Source organism: Geotrypetes seraphini, chromosome 12, assembly GCF_902459505.1.
Source record: "Geotrypetes seraphini chromosome 12, aGeoSer1.1, whole genome shotgun sequence".
Classification (NCBI taxonomy): domain Eukaryota; kingdom Metazoa; phylum Chordata; class Amphibia; order Gymnophiona; family Dermophiidae; genus Geotrypetes; species Geotrypetes seraphini.
In genome coordinates, this window is record NC_047095.1 from 92,561,248 (window position 1) to 92,586,021 (window position 24,774).

The 24,774-nt window shown below is 48.4% G+C and overlaps 1 protein-coding gene across 4 annotated transcripts in view; it reads left to right on the plus strand.

The window, feature by feature from the left end:
• ANKRD45 (ankyrin repeat domain 45) overlaps positions 1–24,774 on the plus strand; it is a 105,426-nt gene that overhangs the window by 11,767 nt on the left and 68,885 nt on the right. For all 4 annotated transcript variants that reach the window (XR_004536555.1, XM_033915429.1, XM_033915430.1 and 1 more), the window contains exon 2: positions 17,945–18,203. Coding sequence is in view for 3 of the 4 variants with exons in the window: in XM_033915429.1 (XP_033771320.1) it covers positions 17,963–18,203 (241 nt within the window). In the remaining variant the exon portion in view is untranslated. The remainder of the gene's footprint in view (positions 1–17,944; positions 18,204–24,774) is intronic.

Here is a 24,774-nt window from a genome sequence, read left to right on the forward strand (position 1 = left end):
TTTGGATGCACAGCATCTAGGATGCCTTGCAAGATGTCCAGAAAGATGGTTTTGAAAATTGGCACTTGGACATTTTGCTGAGAAAAATGTCCAAGTGCCAATTTATACCATTTTTTGGACTTCTTAGAGTTTTTAAAATGCCCCTAATACTAAACCTTTTCAGATACATTAGAAGCAAGAAGCCAAGAAAAGGATCAGTTGGACTGCTAGATGACTGAGGGGTACCTTCACACTTTAAACATGTCATAGACAGGTGCAGGTACAACTCTGGCAGAAAATACAGCTCTTTGTGTGCTGTAATATACTGTGTTACATACTATATAATTACACAGTCTTCTCCCAGATTCTCTATGCTGAGGCAACCTCTTGTACCCCGATGTACCATGACATACATTTCTCATGGACCCCACAGGAGCCCCCTGTTGTTTCCAGTATAAACAGTTCCTTAACATATTCTTTATCCAACACTTTTCTATCTCTATCAAAATGATCCTGTTTGATCGCAGTGTGAGCTTTTCCATCGATCCAATTTGATGAAGCCCAGTCTTTCATCTGTTTGTACCACATATCCATTTGTTTCCAGTTTGCTGTACTCTCACAGCACATTGCAATCATACACATTTCCATTAATTTGCCCCACTTTCCCTCTGGAATCTACACCATAGGGTTGTATATCTCATCCATCCTTAAACTGTAGGGAACATGAAACCAATTTCTAGCCTCTCCCTCTGTGGTAATCTCCTGTTATTCCCCCTGGAATTCCAGTTTCATTTCCTACAGCCTTAGCTGTAGGGGCTTAGCTTTTCTGCTTAGCCTTGGCACCCTGATCCTTTCCCAAATTCTTGCGCTCGCAGAGTGTCCTAGTCCATCCGTTCCTGGATGACTGGCTGATCAGAGCCCCCTCGCTACTGGAGCTGCCCATGTTCCTCAGGTGGTAAAACTGCTGGAGCGTCTTGGCTGGGTAGTCAACAGAAGAGCCACCTCGAACCGACACATGACTTGGAGTACCTGGGAGTCCAGTTTCACATGGCCAGGAACCAGGTGTTTCTCCCTGATTAGAACAAACGCAAGGAAATTCTTTTTCACACAGAGGGTGGTGGATACATGGAACACCCTTCCAGAGGCCGTGATAGGAAATAGCACAGTACATGGTTTCAAGGAAGTCCTGGATAGGTTCCTGGAGGAAAAAGGGATTGAGGGGTACAGATAAGAGCAGTGGAAGGTTTAGAGATAAGTGTAGAGGTAGGTATAAAATTAGTCAGGGACCGCTGCTCAGGCAATATGCCTGATGGGCCGCCGCGTGAGCGGACCGCTGGGCGGGATGGACCTCTGGTCTGCCCCGGCGGAGGCGACTACTTATGTACTTATCCTGGGAAGCTCAGGTTTCAGAGTTTCTTTCAGGCCATGTTGGCAGTTCCGGCTCCATCAGCCTGGCAGTTCTGTAGGTCTTGGGTCTCATGGTGATGACCATAGTTGTGTTTCCATGGGCCAGAGCATGGCTCCGACCCCCTCAGCAGCCTCCTTTGGCTCATTGGAATCCCCAGCGAGATTCGCTGGGTATGCCGCTTCCTTGGTCGGCAGCAGCCCACAGCAGTATGCACAGCAGTTTGTGGCTGACTACGGCAATAGCCCACAGCAGCATGTGGTTGACTACGGTGACTCTGGACACAGGGCTTCCTCTGAGAGTCTTCATCTGGATGACTCTGACTACTGACGCAAGTCTGGCTGGCTGGGGCACAATTTGCAGTTCTGCCCTGACGCAAGGCCAGTAATATGCTCTGGAGAATAGATGATCGATCACTCACCTGGAGTTGTGAGCGATCTGGCTGGCCTTGTGCTTTCAGTAGTGTTGCCATCAGCAGGCTGTTCAAGTATTCCTTGACAATGCAATGGCATTAGCCTATGTCATCTGCCAGGGAGGCTCGAAGAGTCCCCCACTGAGCCTGGAAGCTTGGATGCTCTTTTTCTGGGTGGAAAGGCATCTGGTGGCCTTGTCTGCAGCCCATATGGCGGGCGTCTACCACGTTCGGGCTGACTTTCTAAGTTGGTAGATTCTGGACCCAGGGGAATGGTCCCTGTCCAGGATAGCTTGCGAGTCCATAGTCTGGCGGTGGGGCCGTCCATCCTTCGATCTGATGGCATCTGCCAGGAATCGTAAGGCAGACAAATTTTTCAGCTGCTGCCGAGAGATCAGCAGTGAAGGGTTGGACGCCATGGTACAGTCTTGGGCAAAGCTCCTCTATGTCTTTCCCCCTTGGACCATGATAGGGCATGTTCTGTGCCGAGTGGCCTCTCACGTGGCTGACCCAGAAGACCGTGGTACACAGACCTGGTGTGACTGAGCATGCAGAGGGGTCTGTGGATTCCTTGTCATCTATGACTGCTCATGCAGAACCCCATAGCGCTCCAAAATTTAGACTACTTTGGTCTTATGGCTTGGCTATTGAGAGCGCAACATTACCAGCTAGGGCTATTCATCTGCGGTCATTGCTACGCTTCTTCAGAGTAAGCGGAAATCCATTGTGTCAGCCTATGTGAAAGCCTGGAGGTGCTTTCAGGCTTGGTTTGAAATGGAGTCAGGTGGATCCATCGGCCCCTTCAGTAGCACAGGTCTTGGACTTCCTGTTAGCTGTTATCAGGAAGGGAGTTGCGGTTTCTTCGCTCCATGTTCAGATTGTGGGACTCTCGTCTTTCGGTCCCCCTGCTCTCAGGTGTTCTCTGTCGTCTCACCCGGAAGCTGTTTGCTTCTTGTGGGGGGTGGGGAGGCTGAGGCATCCTATGCGGCTGTCTTGTCCTATGTGGAATTTGAACTTGGTTCTCCACTCACTGGCTTGTCCGCTCTATGAACCTCTGGATCAGATCTCTCTGAAAGATCTTACCATCAAGACTTTGTTTCCTATAGTGGTCACTTCTGCATGTAGAATTTCGGAGCTTCAGGCTCTTTCATGCAGAGATCCTGTTCTCCATATCATGGATTCTGTGGTCCTCTTGAGAACAGTGACTTCTTTTCTGCCAAAAGTGGTTTCAGCATTCTATGTCAATCAGGAAGTCCAGTTGCCCGCTTTTGTTCCATCGGGCTCCAAGTCCAAGGACCATGTTTTGAAGTCTCTGGATGTGCAGCATCTCCTTCTGAGATACCTGGAGGCCACTAATGATTTTCATCTCTCAGACCATCTGTTTGTGCTGGTGGGTCCTGCCCGGTGGGGTAGGCCTGCTTCTAAGGCTACCATCTCTCAATGGATCCATGCGGTGATTGCAGCTGCCCATGTGTCAACGGGGAAGAAGCCTCCCTTTCGGGTGAAGGCTCATTCTACCAGAGGAATGGCTTCCTCTTGGGCCGAATCAACAGCTGTTTCTCCTGAGGAGATTTGTAGGGAGGCCACTTGGGCCTCTCTGCACACTTTCACACTTTCACTCTCTGCCACTTGATTTGGTGGCAAAGCAAGATGCAGCTTTGGGGCTTCAATCCTGGTGGTGGGCTCACCGAGCTCCCCCCCCCCTCGATGTGCTGGGACTCTTTTGATATGTCCTTATGGTGTAGATTCCAGAGGTATTGTACAAGAATGAAAGATTAAGTTACTTACCTCTGCTGGTCTTGTAAATATCCTCTGGAACCTACATACCCAACCAGTTTTTCTGTTCAATTCCCAGGTCACCTGCCCAGTAACTGGTAAGCTGGATTTCTGTCTTGACCAGCCTCACTAAGAATTCCATTCTTGTTCACTTTGTCAGATTTGGGGGTCCCCGGGTGGTTGTCCCCCTCTGTACCTCAGGCTGTATCTCCTTTAACCAAATTTGTGCTGTTTTCAATTTGTCTAATGCTCATATTTGATGTTTATGTAAAGCTTGGCCTTAGGGCTCTAATTGTATTGATATTGTTGTTCATGAGCAGAGTTGCTATGTAGCAGGGAGTCCCTGTACCCCCTCTCTCTCTATTTTCTTTTGTTTCCTGTTTTGTGATATAAGTCTACCTGGCTTGTATACTGACTGGAATTCCAGGGAGAGTAACAGGAGATGACCACAGAGGGAGGGGCTAGAAACCGTTTTTAAGTTCCCTACAGTTTAGGGCTAGAAGAGATAAATAACCCTATGACACAGGTGTCAAAGTCCCTCCTCAAGGGCCGCAATCCAGTCGGGTTTTCAGGATTTCCCCAATGAATATGCACGAGATCCATTTGCATGCATTGCTTTCACTGTATGCTAATAGATCTCATGCAAATTCATTGGGGAAATCCTGCAAACCCGACTGGATTGCGGCCCTCGAGGAGGGACTTTGACACCCCTGCCCTATGGTGTAGATTCCAGAGGATATTTACAAGAAAGAAGATTAGCGAGGTAAGTAACCTAATCTTTCATTCTGTATGCTTTCCCAATACTTTCACTTTTGGGCAAGCAGATATCTGGGTGTACCACAAGACCTCAGTCATTTTTTACTTTTCCATCAGTTAAAGGTTCTACCCACAAGAGATTCTTATCCAAGGTCCTAGCCTACCAGGCAGCTCAAAAGATCCAGATTGGAATCAACTAATCTGCTTCTCAATCTCTTTGGTCTTGGAGGATGAGATGGACAATGTCTGCATTTATGAGATAAACATGGTTTTTCTTATTACATAGAGTATTTTGGACCCCAGTTCGTTTGCATAGAGTAGATAGTTCTAAATCTAATAGATGTTGGCATTGTCATCTGGAAGTTGGGATGTTAGATCATGTCCTTTGATATTAAAATTCTGGAGATCGATTTGGGATCAGGTTAATAATTAGAAAATCCAGTGGCATTTTCATATGATACCATTTTATTTGGAACATCTATGAGGGCAAAAAGTCAAATTTTGGCAAAAAATAACAAACTTTTGTTTATAATGACAGGAGTTGCCATGCAGCTCATTTTAAAGAATTAGAAAAATTGGGATAGATTAAATTATTCATTCTGGTGGGAATCCCTATGTTATATCTTTAAAATGGAAAAGTTTATGGCCATTCAGAAGGGTTATTATAACAAATTTATGGAAGTTTGGGAACCATTAACTAAATATTGTAAAGATTGATTTATTTGTATAAATTGGGGAAAGCATGCACATCTGGGGAGGGGGATATGTTTTGGCATTTGTTAAGAAATATAGAAGGATTGATTACAAGTATTTTATGAGGTGTTTGTAAATTGAAAAGTAGGTGGGAGAAAATAAGTCTTGTCTTTATTCTATTAAGTATATTGTTCTGTAATGATATTAATTTATGTAAATACATCATCTTTTGTGCTCAATTTAAGTTTTAAAAATGAATAAGGAATATTAATAAAAAACATTCTTCTTCTCAAATTAAATTATCCTAATTTAATAACATCCTTTATCCCAGGACAAGCAGGCAGCATATTCCCACACATGGGTGACGTCAGCAACGGAGCCCCGCAGCGGACAGCCTCGAAAGCAAACTTGCTTGAAGATCTCGAACTTTCGAGTGCTGCATCGCGCATGTGCGCGTGCCTTCCCGCCCGAACTAGGGGGCGCATCTCCTGAGAGGATCCTCAGTTCAACGTTTTCCGCGGAGCTGAGAAGACTTGTCGACTTAGTTCCCGTAGCGTTGTGCCTTCTCTTCACCGCGGCTGAGTAGTCTTTATTTCTGTTCGGTCGCTGTGTTTCATTTTGTTTCTAATTGTAAAAAAAAAAAAAAAAGTAAAACTTTTAGTTTTTGTTTATTTGCGTCGGGTTGGGAGATTGAGGCCTAGGCCTCTCTCCCTCATTCTCGACATGGACTTTGTCCTTTCTATGTCCCGGCCTGTTACCGGGTTCAAACGGTGTTATCAGTGTGGCAGGACTATTTCCATAACTGACCCCCATAGTCGGTGTATGCTCTGCTTGGGGACGACTCATCATCCCGAAGACTGCCTTCGCTGCCTCACTCTTCAACCTCGTGCCTTTAAACGCCGCTGCGACAGGTTCTTCGAGTTTTTCCCTCGAATGGAGCCCGAAAAAGCGGTAGCCTCGGCCGAGGCATCTGTGAAACCCTCCACTTCGGGACAAGCCTCGAGTACAAAGACTTCGACTTCGCCTAATCTGCAGGCCTCGGCCTCGAAGACCTCCGGGTCCTCGGCCTCGAAGGCCTCCTCGGTGTCCTCGAAGCCTGGACTGGGGGGTAAGTCTCCTGCTTCCTTTTCAGGTACCAATCCTAAGAAGCCAACGGAGTCTAGTACCTCGCAACCTGGGGCTCCAGGTTCGACTCCGTCTTCGAGACCGTCCTCCAAACGTGCTTCCAAATCGAGGGAATACTCTCCTCCGAGGTCGCCCTCAAAGGAACGCACGAGACCTCCCGTGACTCTGAGTCCCTTGGTCTCTGTCCCTATGTTTGAGGACATGCTCAAGTCAATTTTGACCACGCAAATTTCCTCAATCATGGCACAATTGGTCCCGACCTCGACCTTGTCTTCACAGGTCCAGCCTGAGCAGCAGTCTCTGCCTCGTCGGCGGTCACCTCGCCGCAGGTCTTGATCTCGAGTCTCTTCCTCGGACTCTTCGCCTGACCGAGCCTCTAAGCGGTCTTTACCTCGATCGAAGCACCGCTCTAAGTCTTCGAAGGTCCTTTCCTCGAGGAGCTTGAGGCCTTCAGATTCTTCAAAGCACGTGCCTCGCTCTCAAAGTACTGTTGCCTCTTCTGTTTCATTGAGGCATTCTAGGTCGAGGACCCCACCTTCGAGGCTTTTGCCTCGGGAACGGTCTCCTTTAGAAAAACCTCGTACTCCGCGCACTTCTCCGTCTCGGAGTCTTTTTTTTTTTTTTTTTTTTTTTTTTTTTTTTTGTAAATTATCTTTATTGTCAACAGCAAAGGAACACACAACCACGAGTGAAACATCAGAAAGCAAAGTATCCAAAAACAGTACAGGATATCAGAACAACAAAGAACCGCAGTGCAATAATCCCATGTGTGGGTTCCCCGCACAATTGACATTTTAAAATACCAAACCCCACCACACAAACACACACCAATCCCATTCACGCAACCCAGACCACAACAAGCATCCCCCACACATACCACTAGGCAGCCAAACATCCAAGCAACCCAATCCTCCCCCCCTACATCCACACCGGTGCAGCCACCCGAGAAAGATCAAAAACAAAAACAAACGCCAAAGCAAAAGCAGAAACAGGAAGACAGAGGGAGAAAGCGCAACCCCCCCCACTATGAACCAAATCAAGAAGAGGAAGACATGCCCTCCGACTCCAAGCCGGAGCAGAGCTGTAACACCTTCTGCCACAGCTCCCGAAGGCATCGGTGAATCAAACTCCCAGCCTTGGGAAGACGCTGAAGCTCATAACGCCCCACCATAGCCAACCGAGCCAGCCAATGCGGAAAGGCTGCAACAGACTCGTCCACCCAATGCTGCAACAGGAGCTTTTTTACTACCAAGACAGCCATGTAAAGAACCCTGCGTTGAGGGAACGTGAGCCCCCCCTCAATCAATTCACGCTGATCCCCCAAGAGCAGAAACCCATAGGACCATGGTATAGCTCGGTGTAGAAGGCGCTCCAAAAAGGGGAGAACCTGCAGCCAGATAGCCGAAGAAGGGCATTCCAAAAAGTGGTGAGTTAGGGTACCCACGAAACGCTTACATTTACCACAAACTGCGTCCTCCCAAAGGCCCATACGAGCTCCCTGAGCCCGAGATAAATAAGCCCTATGTAAAATTTTAAATTGCATTTCCCTAAAGTCCGTAGAACCCCCCATGGCGTGCACGGTGGCAAAGAGATCAAGAAAGGCCTTACGGTCCAAGGCAATACCGAGCTCCGATTGCCACCGGGAGGCCAAACGGTCAATAGAGCCCAAATCCGAAGCGGCCTTCAGGATCCGATACCAAGTAGCCAATTTGTTGGAAGCTGGAGAGACCTGAAAAAACTGAACATCCAAGGGACCACTGAGCCAAGCATCCCCCCAGCGGCGGGCAAGAGAGAAGTAATAATGCCGGGCCTGGAGATAAGCCCAGAAGTGAGTCCTAGGCAAGTGCCAGTGGGTCTGCAGCTGTTCAAAAGAGGGAAACCGCCCCCCCCCCCACGGAGACAATATCATGAAGTGTTCTTCCCCCTCTCTGCTCCCACTGCCGGAACCAGGCGTGTCCCACTCCAGGCGGGAAGTCAGAGTTCCCATATAACTGCAACAAAAGAGATGCAGCCGGAGATTTCCCCTGCCGCCGTCTCCACCACCGCCACGCCCGCCTCATAGGCAAGAGATATGCAAACTTAGCCCCCCCTCCCGGTATAACCGACAATGGAATATGCAAAAGAGACAAGACCGAATGAGGGGCACACCACGACTCCACCCAACTCTGGGATGAGAACTTATAACACCCCGACCATCCTTCATGAATAAAGCGGAACAAAGCGGCCACATTATAATAGCGAAGATCAGGAAGGTTTAAACCACCTCTATATTTATCCAAGGCCAAGGTAGCAGAGCTAATCCGAGCCCGCTTATGACGCCAAACAAAAGAGGAGATAAGCGAACGAAACAAACGCACCTCCTTAGCATTAACCCAGATCGGGATAGCCTGCAACGGATACAAAATCTTGGGAAGGAGGACCATCTTAGTCAAAGCCACACGACCCCAAACCCCCAAGGGAAGTTCTCTCCATTTCTCACACAAATGCCGAATCTCCTCCAAATGACGGAGCACATTGTAGCGATACAGAAGCTTGAGATCAGGACTTAAATATACACCCAGATATCGCATCGGCCCCTTCACCGGTGGAATTTCAAGGCTCGCGTGCCAAGCCTCCACTCGGGTAGACCGCAAAGGAAGAAGTTCAGATTTATCACAATTAACTCGCAGCCCAGAAATATCGCCAAAGGACCGGACTAAGGCGAGAACCCGCCCCAAATCCCTCCGGGGATCATCCAGATAAAGAAGAATATCATCGGCAAAAAGATTAATGCGACTCTCCTGGTCTCCAATATGAATGCCCCGAATATCCGGATCAGCTCGAATCCTAGCCGCCAAAGGCTCAATAGCCAACACAAAAAGCAACGGGGACAACGGACAGCCCTGTCGCGTCCCCCTACCTAAAGCAAACGGTGCAGTAAACTGACCATTAACCAACAGCCTGGCCTGTGGCTGGATATATAAGCTGCTGATCCAATGATGAATAGCACCGTCTATGCCAAACTGCCGCAGAATCCAAAAGAGATATTGCCAAGAGATACTATCAAAGGCCTTTTCCATGTCCAGGCCCACAATAGCCGATTCTCCAGTCAGGCCACGCCGGGAATGGAGGGCCATCAAGGCTCTAACTAAGTTCATTGACGCGTAACGCCCTGGCACAAATCCAGCCTGGTCCTCGTGGATCAAGAGCGGCAAAAAGACATTCAAACGACGTGCCAAAAGAGCGGCAAAGAGTTTGGCATCCTGATTAAGGAGGGAGATAGGTCGATAGGAACCCACCTGCGCCACATCCTTGCCAGGCTTAGGCAGAAGCACCACATGGGCCACATTAGGAGACCCCAAACCGCGAGTCTCAGAGAGTGCATTAAACGCTTCCGCCAAAGCCGGAGAGATCTGATCCGACAGGATCTTATAATACTCAGATCCAAACCCATCCGGGCCCGGTGCCTTAGTTAACTTAAGCTGCTTGATACCAATCTGCACTTCTTCGGGACTAATAGGGGCATTCAATTGTCCCAACTGGGCGTCCGTCAACCGAGGGAGCCGAAGCCCCTGAAAGAAAGCATCCCGGTCAGCGTCCGAGAACGGTCTATTCGCATACAGAGATTCATAAAAGTGAACAAATTGCTGCTGAATCTGGCGCTCCTGCGTGTAACAGGTACCCTTGTGGTCTCTGATGGAGAGGATAACCTGCCTGGTACGCGGAGGCCGGACCAAATTAGCCAACAACCTCCCTGTCTTACCTCCCCAGGCATACAATTTATACCGTTGAAAATAAATATCGCGGGAAGCCCTCTGCGTCAGGATGGCATCGATCTGCCGCCGAACGTCCAAGAGGCGTAGTTTGTCGTCCAGGGAGAGAGAAGTACAATGGCGCGCCCGCAGCTGTCGAAGCTCCCCCGACAGAGTCAACAATTCCGCATCCAGTGACCGCCGTTTACGAGACAGATAAGCAATAATAAACCCTCGCAGGACCGCCTTGGAGGCCTCCCAATAAGTCACTGGACCAACATCTTCGGTATGATTGTGCGAACTATACTCCAACCACTGTTCCCGAAGAAATTTATGAAAGTCGAGATCTCGATAGAGAGAGCATGGAAATTTCCAGTGGCGTTCCCCAGGGTCCGACGTGAACTGAAGCTCCATGACGACTGGTGAATGATCCGACAGGGGAACCTCCTCGATATCAATCCCAGACACTCTGGAGAGCAGAGAGGGCGACACCAACAAGTAATCCAATCTGGCATATACATTGTGGGGATGCGAATAGAAAGTGTAAGTACGCTCCGCAGGGTGCAAAATCCTCCAAGTGTCCAACAGCTGCAACTGGCTAAGCAAAAAGTTCACCCCCTTGGCTCCGTGGTCCCTGGTCCCACCCTTAGCCGGGCTACAATCCAGTGCGGGATCAGCGGTAATATTGAAGTCCCCTCCTACCACCGGTTGGTACTCAGGATACATGGCTATCTTGGCAAGCAAATCCGAGAAAAATTTATGATTATACACATTAGGAGCATACACATTGCACAATAGCCACTTATGACCCCATAGTTCCCCCAAAGCAATAACATAGCGGCCATCACGATCTTGGAGAACTTTATGAACATGGAAGGGCAACTGTTTATGAATAAGAATGGCAACCCCTCGCTTCCTGGCTCCAAAGGAGGACGAACAGACCTCGCCTACCCATTCTCGCCGCAGCTTGAGATGCTCCGTAGCCGAAAGATGGGTTTCTTGCACAAAAGCGATATCCGTCCCCCTCCTTCGGAACCACGACAACAATTTTTTCCTCTTAATAGGGGAATGGATCCCGTCTACATTTAAAGTAGATATGGTCAACTTAGTCATAATGAAAAAATGTCCCAAAGGCAAGAACAGTATACCTGAAAATAGTAGAGACGGGCTGCCCCCCAGCTAGGCCTCCCATCTGGAACCCAGAGAACCAGAAACCCCCCAAGCAGGAGCTCAGAACAAAGAATCCAATACATCCACCCCCGGGATCGCTGCACCCCCACACACACAGTCTACTCCACAACCCATCCAAACCACAGCCATCCACCCCCACACACAAACACAACATCCCCCCCCCTAACCCCTCCCCAACCCCCCCAACCCTCCAACCACAACCCACCCCCCGAAAGAACACTATCCCAGAGCCATCCCCAGAACCCCCCAGCACAGAATGAAAAAATGGGGAACAGCCCCACACCCTCCCCCCTGAGAAACAATCCCCGCAATCATCCCCAAAAATCCCACCCCTGACATAATAGAATAAGGAAAGGGAAAAAACAATATACAGCACACCCCAAACCACAAGCAACCCAAAATCCCCTACAGAGCACTCAAGAACCCCGGGTCTCCTAAAACAAAGAGAGAGTACTGACAGATGTACAATAAGAAAGCTCACCCCCCACAGCAAGAAACAACACTGCCCAGGTAGTCCCAGCTGAAAAAGCAAACAACAACCAGAGAGAGGAGAGGAAGAAGGCTGGGAACCGTGAAACCAGACCAGCCCTCATCTCAACAGCAAGGGAGCACGGCAAAAACACCCAACCCTACCAGTCCCCAGTCCCTCCAACCTCCCCCGCTCACGCCAGCCAAGACCAGCCAACAGGGCATCAGGAATCGCAAGGCCACAGTCCACTCCACCGGCCAGCAGGCAGGAAATCAAGAGGCAAAAAACTGGATGCAGAACGCCCCGACCATGCGGCTCACACCACCCGAGCAGCCGCAGGGGCTCCTCCGTTGTCGGCCACAGGCAGGGAATCCAAGTAGCGCTGGGCCTCCGCACGATCAGGGAAGGTGTGAGGTTTTCCCTCCCGCCAGACACGCAGAGACGCTGGGTAGACTAGCGCGAAGCGCACCCCTCTCCGATGGAATGCTGTGCACAGGGGCGCCATTTCTCTGCGGAGGGACGCCACGTGGAGGGAGTAATCGTTGAATAACAGCAGCTTCCGCCCCTCATACTCCAGCAGACCGGCTTTCCTGTAAGCCTGAAGGATGATGTCTTTCTCTCTCCAATTCAGGTAACGCGCTATCGCTGCTCGTGGACGGTTAGAATCTCCCGAGCGCTGCCCCAGGCGATGAGCCCTTTCGCACAGAAAGCCCGCCGCTGGCGGCGCCAGGCCCAGCTGCGTCGGGAGCCATACTTGAAAAAAGTTATACAGATCCTGATCCGCCCGAAACTCCGGCAGACCCACCACCCGTAAATTATTCCTCCGCTGGCGGTTCTCTTGGTCATCTAGCCGGCCGGTGAGGTTGACCACCTGAGCCCTCAAGGCGATCACACTTTCCCGATCTTGGGAAGCCGCGTCCTCCCCATCGGAAATGCGCTGCTCCACCGCTGCGATACGGGTGGCGTGGGTCTCAAAGCGTTCATTTATGCCCTCCACTGCCGACTGCAGTTTGTGCAAGCGATCTTCTAGGGCAGCGGTAACCATGCGGGAAATTTCCTGGGCCCATTCTCCCCACTGTGCCGGCGCCGAAACGGGAGCCGGGGACGCCGCCATCTTAGCCCCAGATAGGGCCGACTTCTGCTTAGGTGTCTTTGCTACCCGTACCGGCATACCAGGTCCCAGCGGCCCGGCGAGTTGTCCCTCGCACACGCCCAACCGTAGCACAAAATCCGGGGGAAGCTGAGATATCCAGCCAGTAGTTTAAAGGTAGTTAAGCCGGTATTAGAAGACCCGAGGTCAGAGAGCTCGAAAAACACGTCCGCTCACTCCAGACTCATCACGTGACCCCCCCGTCTCGGAGTCTTAAGCGGAAACATTCCACCACACCACCTCTAACTGGTAGTGCAGCATCCTCTGTTACCTTATGTCTTGGTTCGGAGCCAGTTTCCCAGTATTCCCACGAGGCCTCCCCAACTTTTTCAGTGGTGCCTCGCTCTCGCTCTGCCTCTCCTCAGGAAGCCTCTACGTCGAAGTCTTCCTCCTTTACAAAGTTTGTCTTCGACATGGGCCAGGCTCTTAACATCGACTTACATTCAGATTCGAAGTACACACCTGAGTATTTGGCGGATATGGAACTTTCCCATCCTCCCAAAGAAACTTTGCGTCTGCCCATGACACCTGTGTTGAAGCAGACTTTTCTGCGGAATATGGAGACTCCTTACTCTGTGACAGCGATCCCATCTAAGTTGGAGTCTCGATATCGTACTGTGCCTTGCAAGGGGTTTGAGAAATCACAACTTTCTCACCAATCTTTAGTAGTGGAATCATCCCTGAAGAAAGCTCATCCTTCTAAAGTGTCTGCCACAGTCCCACTAGGGCGTGAAGGTCGCACTATGGATAAATTTGGGCGAAGACTTTATCAAAATTCGATGATGACTAACCGAATTCTAAACTATAACTATGTCTTCACTTCATATTTTAATTATTTTTTGAAACAGTTGTCATCCTTTTGCCCAGACTGGCCCAGAGAACGCCTTGCTGAGTATAAACAAATTATTCAATCTCTCTCACAATTGCGTCTCTTCATGTTGCAGGCATCTTATGATGCATTTGAACTTTCTTCTCGGGTATCGGCGTTCGCAGTGGCCATGCGACGTCTGGCCTGGCTCAGAATAGTGGACATGGATCCCAATTTACAAGATCGGTTAGCAAACCTACCGTGCCAGGGCTCTGAGCTTTTTGATGACTTGATTGAGGCGGCTACTAAAAGGCTCTCAGAACATGAACATTCTTTCGCCTCTCTTATACGCCCTAAACCAAAACCTTCCACATCTAGGGCTTACAAGCCTCCGGCTCGTAGATATCCTATGAAGTCCACGCCAGCTTTCTCTAGGCCTCCACCTAGAAGGCCTCAACAACAGCGTCCTCAGAAGTCCCAGACGCCTGCTACAACCAAACCCACTCCGTCTTTTTGACGGTCCAGTGGTGAGCATTCCAATCGCCTTGCATCCGAACTCCTCCCTGCCCATCGGAGGCCGCATTTCCCTTTTTATATCTGTCTGGGAAACCATTACATCGGACCTCTGGGTCCTCACGGTCATCCGCGAGGGATACTCTCTACGACTCCTTCAGGTGCCTCCAGATCATCCTCCAGGAGAGTGTCTTTCCAGTCTCTCGCAACTCCCCCTTCTTCTTCGGGAGGCTCAGGCACTTCTTCGCCTTCGAGCTGTGGAGGAGATTCCTCCTTCCGAGCACAATCTAGGGTTTTACTCCAGATACTTCCTAGTTCCCAAAAAGACGGGGGATTTGCGACCCATTCTGGATCTCCGTGCTCTCAACAAATTTCTAGTCAAAGAGAAGTTTTGCATGCTCTCTCTTCCAGTTTTGTATTCTCTCATGGATCAGGGAGATTGGATGTGCTCACTGGACCTCAAAGAGGCTTATACTCACATTCCTGTCCATCCGAAATTTCGCAAATATCTCCGGTTCAAGGTGGGGAACCTTCATCTTCAATACAGGGTTCTTCCTTTTGGTTTGGCGACCTCCCCCAGGGTCTTTACCCTGTAGTAGTCTAGTCGTGGTAGCTACAGCCCTCCGTGCTCGAGGCCTTCAGGTATTTCCTTACCTCGATGATTGGCTTATCAAAGCCCCTTCTCTTCCAGGGGTTACTCAAGCGACCCTTCAGACTATTTCTTTTCTTCAAAGTCTGGGTTTTCATATCAACTTTCCAAAATCTCAGCTGGTTCCAACTCAATCGATCCAATTTATTGGCGCAGTATTGGACTCGGTTCACATGAGAGCTTTCCTTCCTCTCAATTGTCAAGAAACCCTCCTACACCTTTGTCATCGCGTAGTTTCCATGTCAACGCTCACGGCTCGTCAAATGATGGTCCTCCTCGGGCATATGGCATCTACGGTACATGTGACTCCCTTTGCAAGACTCCACCTTCGTGTCCCTCAGTGGACTCTGGCGTCTCAGTGGCAGCAGGGCCTAGATCCGCCTTCTCGTCACATAGCGGTGACGCCTATATTAAAGAAGTCTCTCCACTGGTGGATGCTCTCTTCCAATCTTTCCAGAGGTTTGCAGTTTCACCATCTTCCTCATCAGAAAGTACTCACAACAGATTCGTCCGAATACGCATGGGTTGCCCACATAGATGGTCTCCGTACGCAAGAGTTGTGGACCGCCACAGATCGTCGTTGTCACATCAATCTGTTGGAACTCAGAGCGATCTTTCTTGCTCTCAAAGCTTTTCTTCACCTCCTTCACGACCAAGTAGTCCTTGTTCGGACGGACAATCAAGTAGCGATGTATTATGTCAACAAACAGGGTGGGACGGGCTCCCACTCCCTTTGTCAGGAAGCTCTGAGGTTGTGGCATTGGGCGATTTCTCACAACATCCTTCTCAGGGCTGTATATATTCAGGGTCAACAGAATTGCCTTGCAGACAAATTGAGTCGTCTGCTTCTGCCTCACGAATGGACGCTCAACTCCCCTACACTTCGTCAAGTATTTGCTCGATGGGGAACTCCTCGGGTGGATCTCTTTGCGTCACCCAACAACTTCAAACTTCCTCTGTTTTGTTCCCGCATTTTCTCGCCCCTTCGCCTAGAGGCAGATGCTTTTCTTCTGGATTGGAGGGGTCAGTTTCTTTATGCATTCCCTCCATTCCCTCTAATTCTCAGAACTCTGGTCAAATTGAAGTCGGACCATGCCACAATGATTCTCATAGCTCCCAGGTGGCCCCTACAACCTTGGTTCTCTCTTCTTCTTCAACTCAGCACCAGGGAACCTCTTCTTCTACCAGTTTTTCCTTCTCTGCTCACTCAGAGTCAGGGGTCTTTACTTCATCCCAACCTACAGTCTCTTCACTTGACGGCTTGGTTCCTTTCCACTTGACTGATCCTTCTCAATTTTCTCAGTCTGTTCAGGATGTCTTTCTGGCGTCCAGAAAACCGTCCACTCGTCAATGTTATGGTCATAAGTGGACCAAGTTCTCGGCTCGGTGTTCCACTCATAGTCTTCAACCGAAATCTTCCCCTCTGACTTCAGTTCTGGATTATTTGCTTCATTTATCTAAGTCTGGCCTTCAATCCACCTCTATTAGAGTTCATCTTAGTGCCATTGCTGCTTTTCATCAACCTCTGGATGGGAAACCTCTCTCGGCACATCCTCTGGTTGCTCGTTTTATGAAGGGACTTTTCAATCTCCATCCTCCAGTTAAACCGCCTCCTGTTGTTTGGGATCGTAATGTTGTTCTGGCTCAACTGATGAAACCTCCGTTTGAGCCTATTGACTTGTCTCATTTTAAATATCTTGGAAAGTTGTTTTCTTGATTGCCCTCACTTCGGCTCGTCGAGTCAGTGAGTTGCAAGCTTTAGTCTCGGATCCGCCTTTCACAGTTTTTCACCATGATAAGGTGGTTCTACGTACACATCCAAAATTCTTACCTAAAGTAGTGTCTGATTTTCATATAAATCAATCTATTGTGCTACCAGTATTTTTTCCTAAGCCGCATTCTCACCCTGGTGAGGCGTCTCTACATACTTTGGACTGTAAACGTGCGTTGGCGTTTTATCTTCAACGTACTCAACCTCACAGGACTTCTCCTCAACTTTTCCTTTCTTTTGATCCAAATAGGTTGGGCCGTCCTGTCTCGAAGCGTACCATCTCCAACTGGATGGCTGCTTGCATTTCTTTTTGCTATGCTCAGGCTGGTCTTCCTCTACAAGGTCGAGTGACGGCCCACAAAGTTCGAGCTATGGCGGCTTCTGTTGCTTTCCTCAGATCAACTCCTATTGAGGAAATTTGCAAAGCTGCTACTTGGTCCTCGGTTCACACTTTCACCTCTCATTACTGTCTGGATACTTTATCCAGGAGGGATGGCCATTTTGGCCAATCTGTTTTGCAAAATCTTTTTTCGTAAATTGCCAACTTCCCTCCCTTTTTACTTAGCTTGGAGGTCACCCATGTGTGGGAATATGCTGCCTGCTTGTCCTGGGATAAAGCATAGTTACTTACCGTAACAGGTGTTATCCAGGGACAGCAGGCAGATATTCCCATAACCCACCCACCTCCCCTGGTTGGCTTCTTGGCTTGATATCTGAACTGAGGATTCTCTCAGGAGATGCACCCCCTAGTTTGGGCGGGAAGGCACGCGCGCATGCGCGATGCAGCACTCGAAAGTTCGAGATCTTCAAGCAAGTTTGCTTTTGAGGCTCTCCGCTGCTGACGTCACCCATGTGTGGGAATATCTGCCTGCTGTCCCTGGATAACACCTGTTACGGTAAGTAACTGTGCTTTCCTCTATAATCGAGAAAACTCTCCTATTCTTTTTCCACCCTTACTTTTCCATTGTTATAAGTTTAAATTCATCATACTTGATGTTATTATTTACAATACTTCTATTGCTTTGTTTCTATCCTGTAAACTGCTTTGAACTGTAAGGCTTATACGGTATATAAATAAAAAAAATTATGTTATGTTATATTGAAGAAGATTCCCTCCTCCAAGCAACCTCTTCAATACATTCTTGAGACACTGAGTGAATTCAGAGTTGAAAAACTCAAAATATTAACAAAAGTTATATCCCAGTGGTATTCAACCCAATCCTCAGGGACCACCTGGCCAGTCGGGTTTTCAAAATCTCTGTCATCCATATTCATTGTGGATATCCTGAATACCCGACTAGCCAGGTAATCCCTGAGGACTAGGTTGAATACCACTGTTGTATCCAATGGAACACAAAGACACATGACATTACATATACTATATTGCAGAACTGGGGGTTAACATTTTGTGTATATTTACATATGGAGTATATCATGTTGTAGGCATTTAGATTTTTTAAGTATCTTTATAACAACTCCAGTAAAATATTGTTTTTATTGGTTTTGTATTCCGCAGGAAAGCTGACTGGAAGTCATGGAGCACCAGAATGTTCCAAACCCTATTCTGAGTTGTGTACTGAAGGGAGATTTAGAGGGCTTGCAGAAATTGTTAATGGATGTAGCAAATCCTCGCCACAAGAAGGTACTTCAGCCACTACTAGAATATGACATTGTTGAGAGAAGCCCTGTGCATATAGCCTGTGTGCTGGGACATAGCAACATAATTCAGGAATTTGCAAAATACAATGTGAATCTGAATGATTCAACAACTAGAGGTAAATCTGGGTTCTTGTTGTTATTATTATTATTATTCGTTGCTTATCAGTTCCTGTTTTTGAACATTTAAATGATTCTTAAGCTATGGTGCAGCATTTGGCTGTGAGAATATTTGTCTGAGACCCTTTTTGTATATCTGGTTCTTGGCCACCATCCGGAAGCTCTCATGTTATACAGTTTTGTCACAATAACATTTCTTGTTTATAGAAGTGGAATATGACTTAGGCCAGGTACTAAAGCTCAATGGGTGCCTTCCACTGTCCCAATCTGAAGGTTGTCTACTAAGGCTGACCACAGTAGACTTGTAGCTAGCAGTTTTTACCTCCTTGCAACTTGAAATTCCTTCTCAAATCCCCACTCAGTCCAATATCAAGAGCAGCATTAATTGCACTAGAGAATGACACGGGGAAAAAATTTATCACCATTCCCGCCCCATCCCTTTGAGTTCGTCTCCATCCCTGCCCCATCCCTGTGAGCTCAGACTCCATCCCCACCCCACAAGCTCAGTCCCCATCCCCGCCCCACAAACTGTCAGATCCCACTCGCACAAGCCTCGAATAGTTATGATTTTATACTGAACTTATTTTATTAAAGTATAAAAAGAGACAATATTCTGTACAATTGTCATTTTATAAACACAATACAAAGCAAGGATCAACAAACCCCCCTGTCTCCCCTCCCTTTCACAAATATCCCCTCCACTATTGTGAAAACTGAACAAACCAAATTACTACAGAATGCTACATAGAAAAATCAAGTTAACAGAATACTTCAGTCACACATGGCAGGAATAGTGTTAGGGGAGTGCCCTAAGCCAGCTGTCAGAGAGAGAGCTCTAAGCCAGCTGGAAGGTAAAGAAGCACAGCTTGGGCTTTGCGGTCCCCAGTTATGTCTAATACCAGCTCTAGCATGATACATATTTCAAATCTGAAATATTCTGGTAATTTTATTCTTGAAATCATATTGGTCTCAGGCTTTGGTTTTGGGTTCCTTCTGTCTTCATCGTGGTATGGCTGGCTCCTGAAGGTAAAATAGGCCCAAAAGGAGCTGGGGAGGAGATGATGAATCTGAGAAGGGTGCAATTTTTTTACCACAGGAGCAAGACTTTTCACTGCTTCCTGGGGCGGTGAAAGGTCTTGTCCCTATTCCCGTGGGGTGGTGAAAGGTTTTGTCCCCATTCCTGCGGTAAACCAGTTGCAAATGTCCCCATTACTGCAGATTTACTGTGGTGACTCCAGTTTACCACAGTAAATGATCCCCGTGTCATTCTCTAAATTGCACATCATTTCCTGCTGCCATTGGAGATCTACGTGGCTCATACTATGAAACTGACTTGTAATAGCAGGAGATGACATGTTATTAACACAGCTCCTGCTACTGGTCTGGATGGGGTTTTAAGAAGACAGATTGGGCATTGGAAATAAAAACTGTAAGAGGTAACTTCAGGACTGCCATTCTGCTTAACACTAGAAGAGACGTAATATGTCAGCATGGGGGAGGGGGAAGGAATAGGAAGAGTGTCTTGATGAAAACGGGAGAAAAGAGTGTACAGTGGTGCCTCACACAACGAACTTAATCCGTTCCAGGAGCAAGTTTGTTATGTGAAACGTTCGTTGTGTGAAACGCGTTTTCCCATAAGAATACATGTAAAACAAAATAATTCGTTCTGCAGCCCTACATTTCCCTCCCTCCACCTCACCTTATATGCAGAGTTTGCCAGCTTTCTTTTTCACCCAGCCGCACGCTTTCAAAAAGCTGTGCACGCGCAGCTGCTGGAGTTGATCAATGTTCTCTTCTCCTGCAACTTCCGGTTTCCGGTTGCGTCAGAGGAGAAGATTGAACAACAGAGCATGCGCGCATGTGCTGCTCTTTGAAAGTGTGTGGCTGGCCGAAAAAGAAAGCCAGAAAACTCGGCATCTAAGGTAAGGTGGAGGGAGATGATGGAACACTGCATTCAGACAGGAGGGTGCTGCTGTTCCCGGCTCACATTAGGAAGCGGCGAGAGTAGTTCCGCCCCCCCCCCGGGCCCCTCGGGCGACTTCGTTGTGTGAAACGAAGTTCGTTATAGGGAGCAAGACAAAAAGTTCGTTATGCGCAGCGTTCGCTGTGCGAGGCGTCCGTTATGCGAGGCACCACTGTATGTGGATTTTCATAAAGCATTTCAGTCTCCTTCACATGAGGATGCAAAAGAAATGAAAAAGTCAAAGGATAGGAGTTGCCGTACCATTCATTTTCTTATATCCCACAAATTTCTACAAGGATTCATTGCAGCTTACATTAAGATTCTTAAATTTTCTGGTAAAATTACAGTAAGATTCATAAATTACAACTGAATGACAATCACGCAAATTGCAAAGAGAAGAGATAAGTCTTTAACATTTTCCTGAAATGGTAGTAGGAAGAGATCTGTTGCAGATACAATGATAGGTGATTCCAGGTTTTGGGACCCTGAAATTCGAAGGTCTCAAACAACTTTTTCTGGTGGACTTGTTGGGGAGCAGGAAAGGTCAGCTTAAAGTGCTGGGGTGCTCTGGAGTTATAACATGGACATATAACCTTCATTTGAGATTTTAGTCCCTGAGAGTTCTCTCTGTACATAGCCTTAAGGACCAAACAAGCAGTCTTAAACTTAGTTCTATATGTGTAGTGTGCTACAGAAATTTGACTTTTGGAAATCTTTCTTAGATGGGTTAAAGCCTTGTATTTGAAACCTTCAACCTCAATTGTTGCTAATAGTTGCACCACTGTCCCGTTCCAACTGAGACTTGGCACATATCATGGCTGTCCCTTATTGCCTCTCATATTTGCATTGATTAAACTAAACTAAACTAAACCTTAAGTTTGTATACCACATCATCTCCATAAAGATAGAGCTCGACACGGTTTACAGGTAATTCAATAAATGAGGGAAGGACATAATAAGAAATTAGAGGTTATGAAGAGGATAGCTAGCTTTACATTTTAAATAGATAGCTTTACGTTTTGGAGAAAAGCCAGGTTTTCAGATGTTTTTGGAATAATTGGAATGAGCAGGGAGGTTATTCCAAAGCTCAGTGGATTTGAAGAAAAGGGATTTCCCTAATTTACATAGAAACCTTAGGTCCCACCAGGGGGCGCGGCCTGAGGCACATGGGCCCAACCCGACCATGTGCCTCAGGCCGCGCCCCCAGGTGGGACCTAAGGCTCCAGGGCCTATTCTGATTGGCCCACGCGCCTTAGGCCCCACCAGTAGGCGGAGCTTTAGGACGGATGGGCCAATCCGGCCTCATTCCTTCGTTGGCTGCCTGCCGGACAGGCGGGTTTGGCTCCCGTCTGTCCGGCCAACTACCAAAGGTACGGGGAAGGGGGGTGGGGGGGTCGTGGGGGTCGCCAGGGGGGTCGCGGGTCGGCTGGGGGAGCGGTCGGAGGTTCTTGGGGGGGGCGGTCGTTGGGGGGGAGGGGGGTTTGCGTCGAGGGCAGGAGGGCCTGGGATCCCTCCTGCCCGTAATGTAGTGCGGGGTGGGGTTAGGGGGTCGCCGTGGCCAGGAGGGTTTGGGCTCCCTTCTGGCCCAACTACCAAAGGTACGGGGAAGGGGGGTGGGGGGGTCGTGGGGGTCGCCAGGGGGGGTCGCGGGTCGGCTGGGGGGGCGGTCGGAGGTTCTTGGGGGGGGGCGGTCGTTGGGGGGAGGGGGGTTTGCGTCGAGGGCAGGAGGGCCTGGGATCCCTCCTGCCCGTAATGTAGTGCGGGGTGGGGTTAGGGGGTCGCCGTGGCCAGGAGGATTTGGGCTCCCTCCTGGCCCGATATTGTTGGGGAGTCGGCGGTCCTTCGGGGGGAGGGATGTATCGGACGTCGGGGGGGGGCATCAGGCTTTCAGGATGGGGACAGACCTTCAAGGGGGGACAGTGCACGGAAGTCAGGGGGGGGTGAACGGAGAGTCGGGACAGCGCACGGAGAGGCGGGGCAGTGCACGGAAGTCAGGGGGGGGTGAACGGAGAGTCGGGACAGCGCACGGAGAGGCGGGGCAGTGCACGGAAGTCAGGGGGGGTGAACGGAGAGTCGGGACAGCGCACGGAAATTCAGGGCAGTGCACGGAAGTCAGGGGGGGGTGAACGGAGAGTCGGGACAGCGCACGGAAAGTCGGGGCAGTGCACGGAAGTCAGGGGGGGTGAACGGAGAGTCGGGACAGCGCACGGAGAGGCGGGGCAGTGCACGGAAGTCAGGGGGGTGAACGGAGAGTCGGGCAGCATGCGCGGTATAATCGTGAGCGCGTTATACCAAAGTTTTTGTGCTTATCATCGTGATTTCTGCGCGCTATACACGTGTGCGCGTTTTATACGGGTGCGTGTTATTTGCGTGAAAATACGGTATTCTTAAAGTCTGGCACGCTGTCTGCCTCGATCACCTGCACTGGAAGCTTGTTCCAATGATCAACCACTCTCTCTGTGAAGAAATACTTTCTGGTGTCGCCATGAAATTTTCCACCCCTGAGTTTGAGCGGGTGCCCTCTTGTGGCCGAGGGTCCCTTGAGAAAGAAAATATCATCTTCCACTTTGACACGTCCCGTGAGGTACTTAAATGTTTCGATCATGTCTCCCCTCTTCCTACGTTCCTCAAGAGTGTAGAGCTGCAATTTGTTCAGTCTCTCTTCGTACGAGAGACCCTTGAGCCCCGAGATCATCCTGGTGGCCGTCCGTTGAACCGATTCAATTCTGCGCACATCTTTACTGTAATGTGGCCTCCAGAATTGCACACAGTACTCCAGATGAGGTCTCACCATGGCCCTGTACAACGGCATTATGACTTCAGGCTTTCGGCTGACGAAACTACTATTGATACAACCCAATATCTGCCTTGCCTTAGATGAAGCCTTCTCCACTTGATTGGCAGTTTTCATGTCTGCACTGATGATTACTCCTAAATCTCGTTCTGCTGAAGTCCTAGTTAAAGTTTCTCCGTTCAAGAAGTACGTCCTGCATGGATTTCCGCTTCCGAGGTGCATGACCTTACATTTCTTAGCATTGAAGCCTAGCTGCCAGGTTGAGGACCAACTTTCCAATGTAAGCAGGTCCTGCGCCATATAATTCTGTAAACTGCATTCACTTACTATATTACATAGTTTGGCGTCATCGGCGAATAGTGTTATTTTACCTTGAAGCCCTTGAGTCAGATCCCCTATGAATATGTTGAAAAGGAGTGGACCCAGGACCGAGCCCTGCGGCACTCCACTGGTCACCTCCGATGTTTTAGAGAGGGTACCATTAACCACCACCCTCTGAAGTCTGCCACTCAGCCAATCATTGACCCATGCAGTTAGTGTCTCTCCTAACCCCATCGATTCCATCTTGCTTAGCAGCCTGCGGTGTGGGACACTGTCAAAAGCTTTCCTGAAGTCCAGGTACACGACGTCCAAAGACTCTCCCAAGTCCAACTTTCTTGTTACCCAGTCAAAGAAGCTGATGAGATTGGATTGGCAGGACCTACCCTTGGTGAATCCATGCTGACTGGGATCCCGAAGATTCCCTTCATTCAAGATCGTGTCCAATTTGCTTTTAATTAGTGTTTCCATGAGTTTGCACACTATTGATGTGAGACTCACCGGTCTATAATTCGCAGCCTCTGCCCTGCAACCCTTTTTATGCAGAGGAACGACATTAGCTAATTTCCAGTCCAGGGGAACTTTCCCCTTACTTAGGGAGAGATTGAATAGCTCAGCCAATGGTTTCGCCAGGACATCGCTCAATTCTCTGAGCATTCTTGGGTGCAAATTGTCTGGTCCCATAGCTTTGTTCACCTTGAGTCTTGCCAGTTCACTGTAAACTTCACCTGGTGTGAACTTACCTGCATACATGACACCTTTTAACGAGGGGAAAGATAGTTTGAATATGTGGGCAGATCTGGTAGTGTCAGGTCTTGAAGAATTCCAGTATAGTGGGATTAGGGGAGGAAGAATGCCATGTAGGATCTTGAAAATTAGGCAGGTACTTTTAAAGTGAATCCTAGAAATCACCAGAAGCCAGTGAAGTTTTGACAGAAAGCGGGGAAACATGATCGAATTTGCTTTTTACGAAGATCAACCTAGCCGCAGTGTTCTGGATCCGCTGAAGTTTTTGAAGATTTTTCTTGGTTAGACTTAGATAGATGGAATTACAATAGTCCAGTCTGGAAAGAATGATTGATTCATTATTGAGCCTTTGGCAGCCCATAACACACACAGATAAAAGGGAATACATATTGGAGGAAAAACACATACCATTTCATTAGATGTGGTTGATACCTTAATCTATATGAAAATTCTTATCAACTCATTGCTAAAATGATTAGAATTGAATGAGGAATTTGGGTCCATGGCTGAATATTCTTCTGTGTTCTTTTGGCTTATTTTCCTTTGGTGTGGTTTTTCTTCCCTCTTCCTCCCTTTCTTTTTTCTTTCTCTCTCTTTTTTCCTTCTTTTCTCTTGGCCCCTTTTTCTTTTCTACTTTTTTCCTCTTTACCTGTGGCTTTTCATATCTCTCTTTATACTCACCTTCCTCTTTCTTCAGTTCAGGTTTTACAATGCATGAAATGTTGCACTCGAGATTCTCTGTATTAAC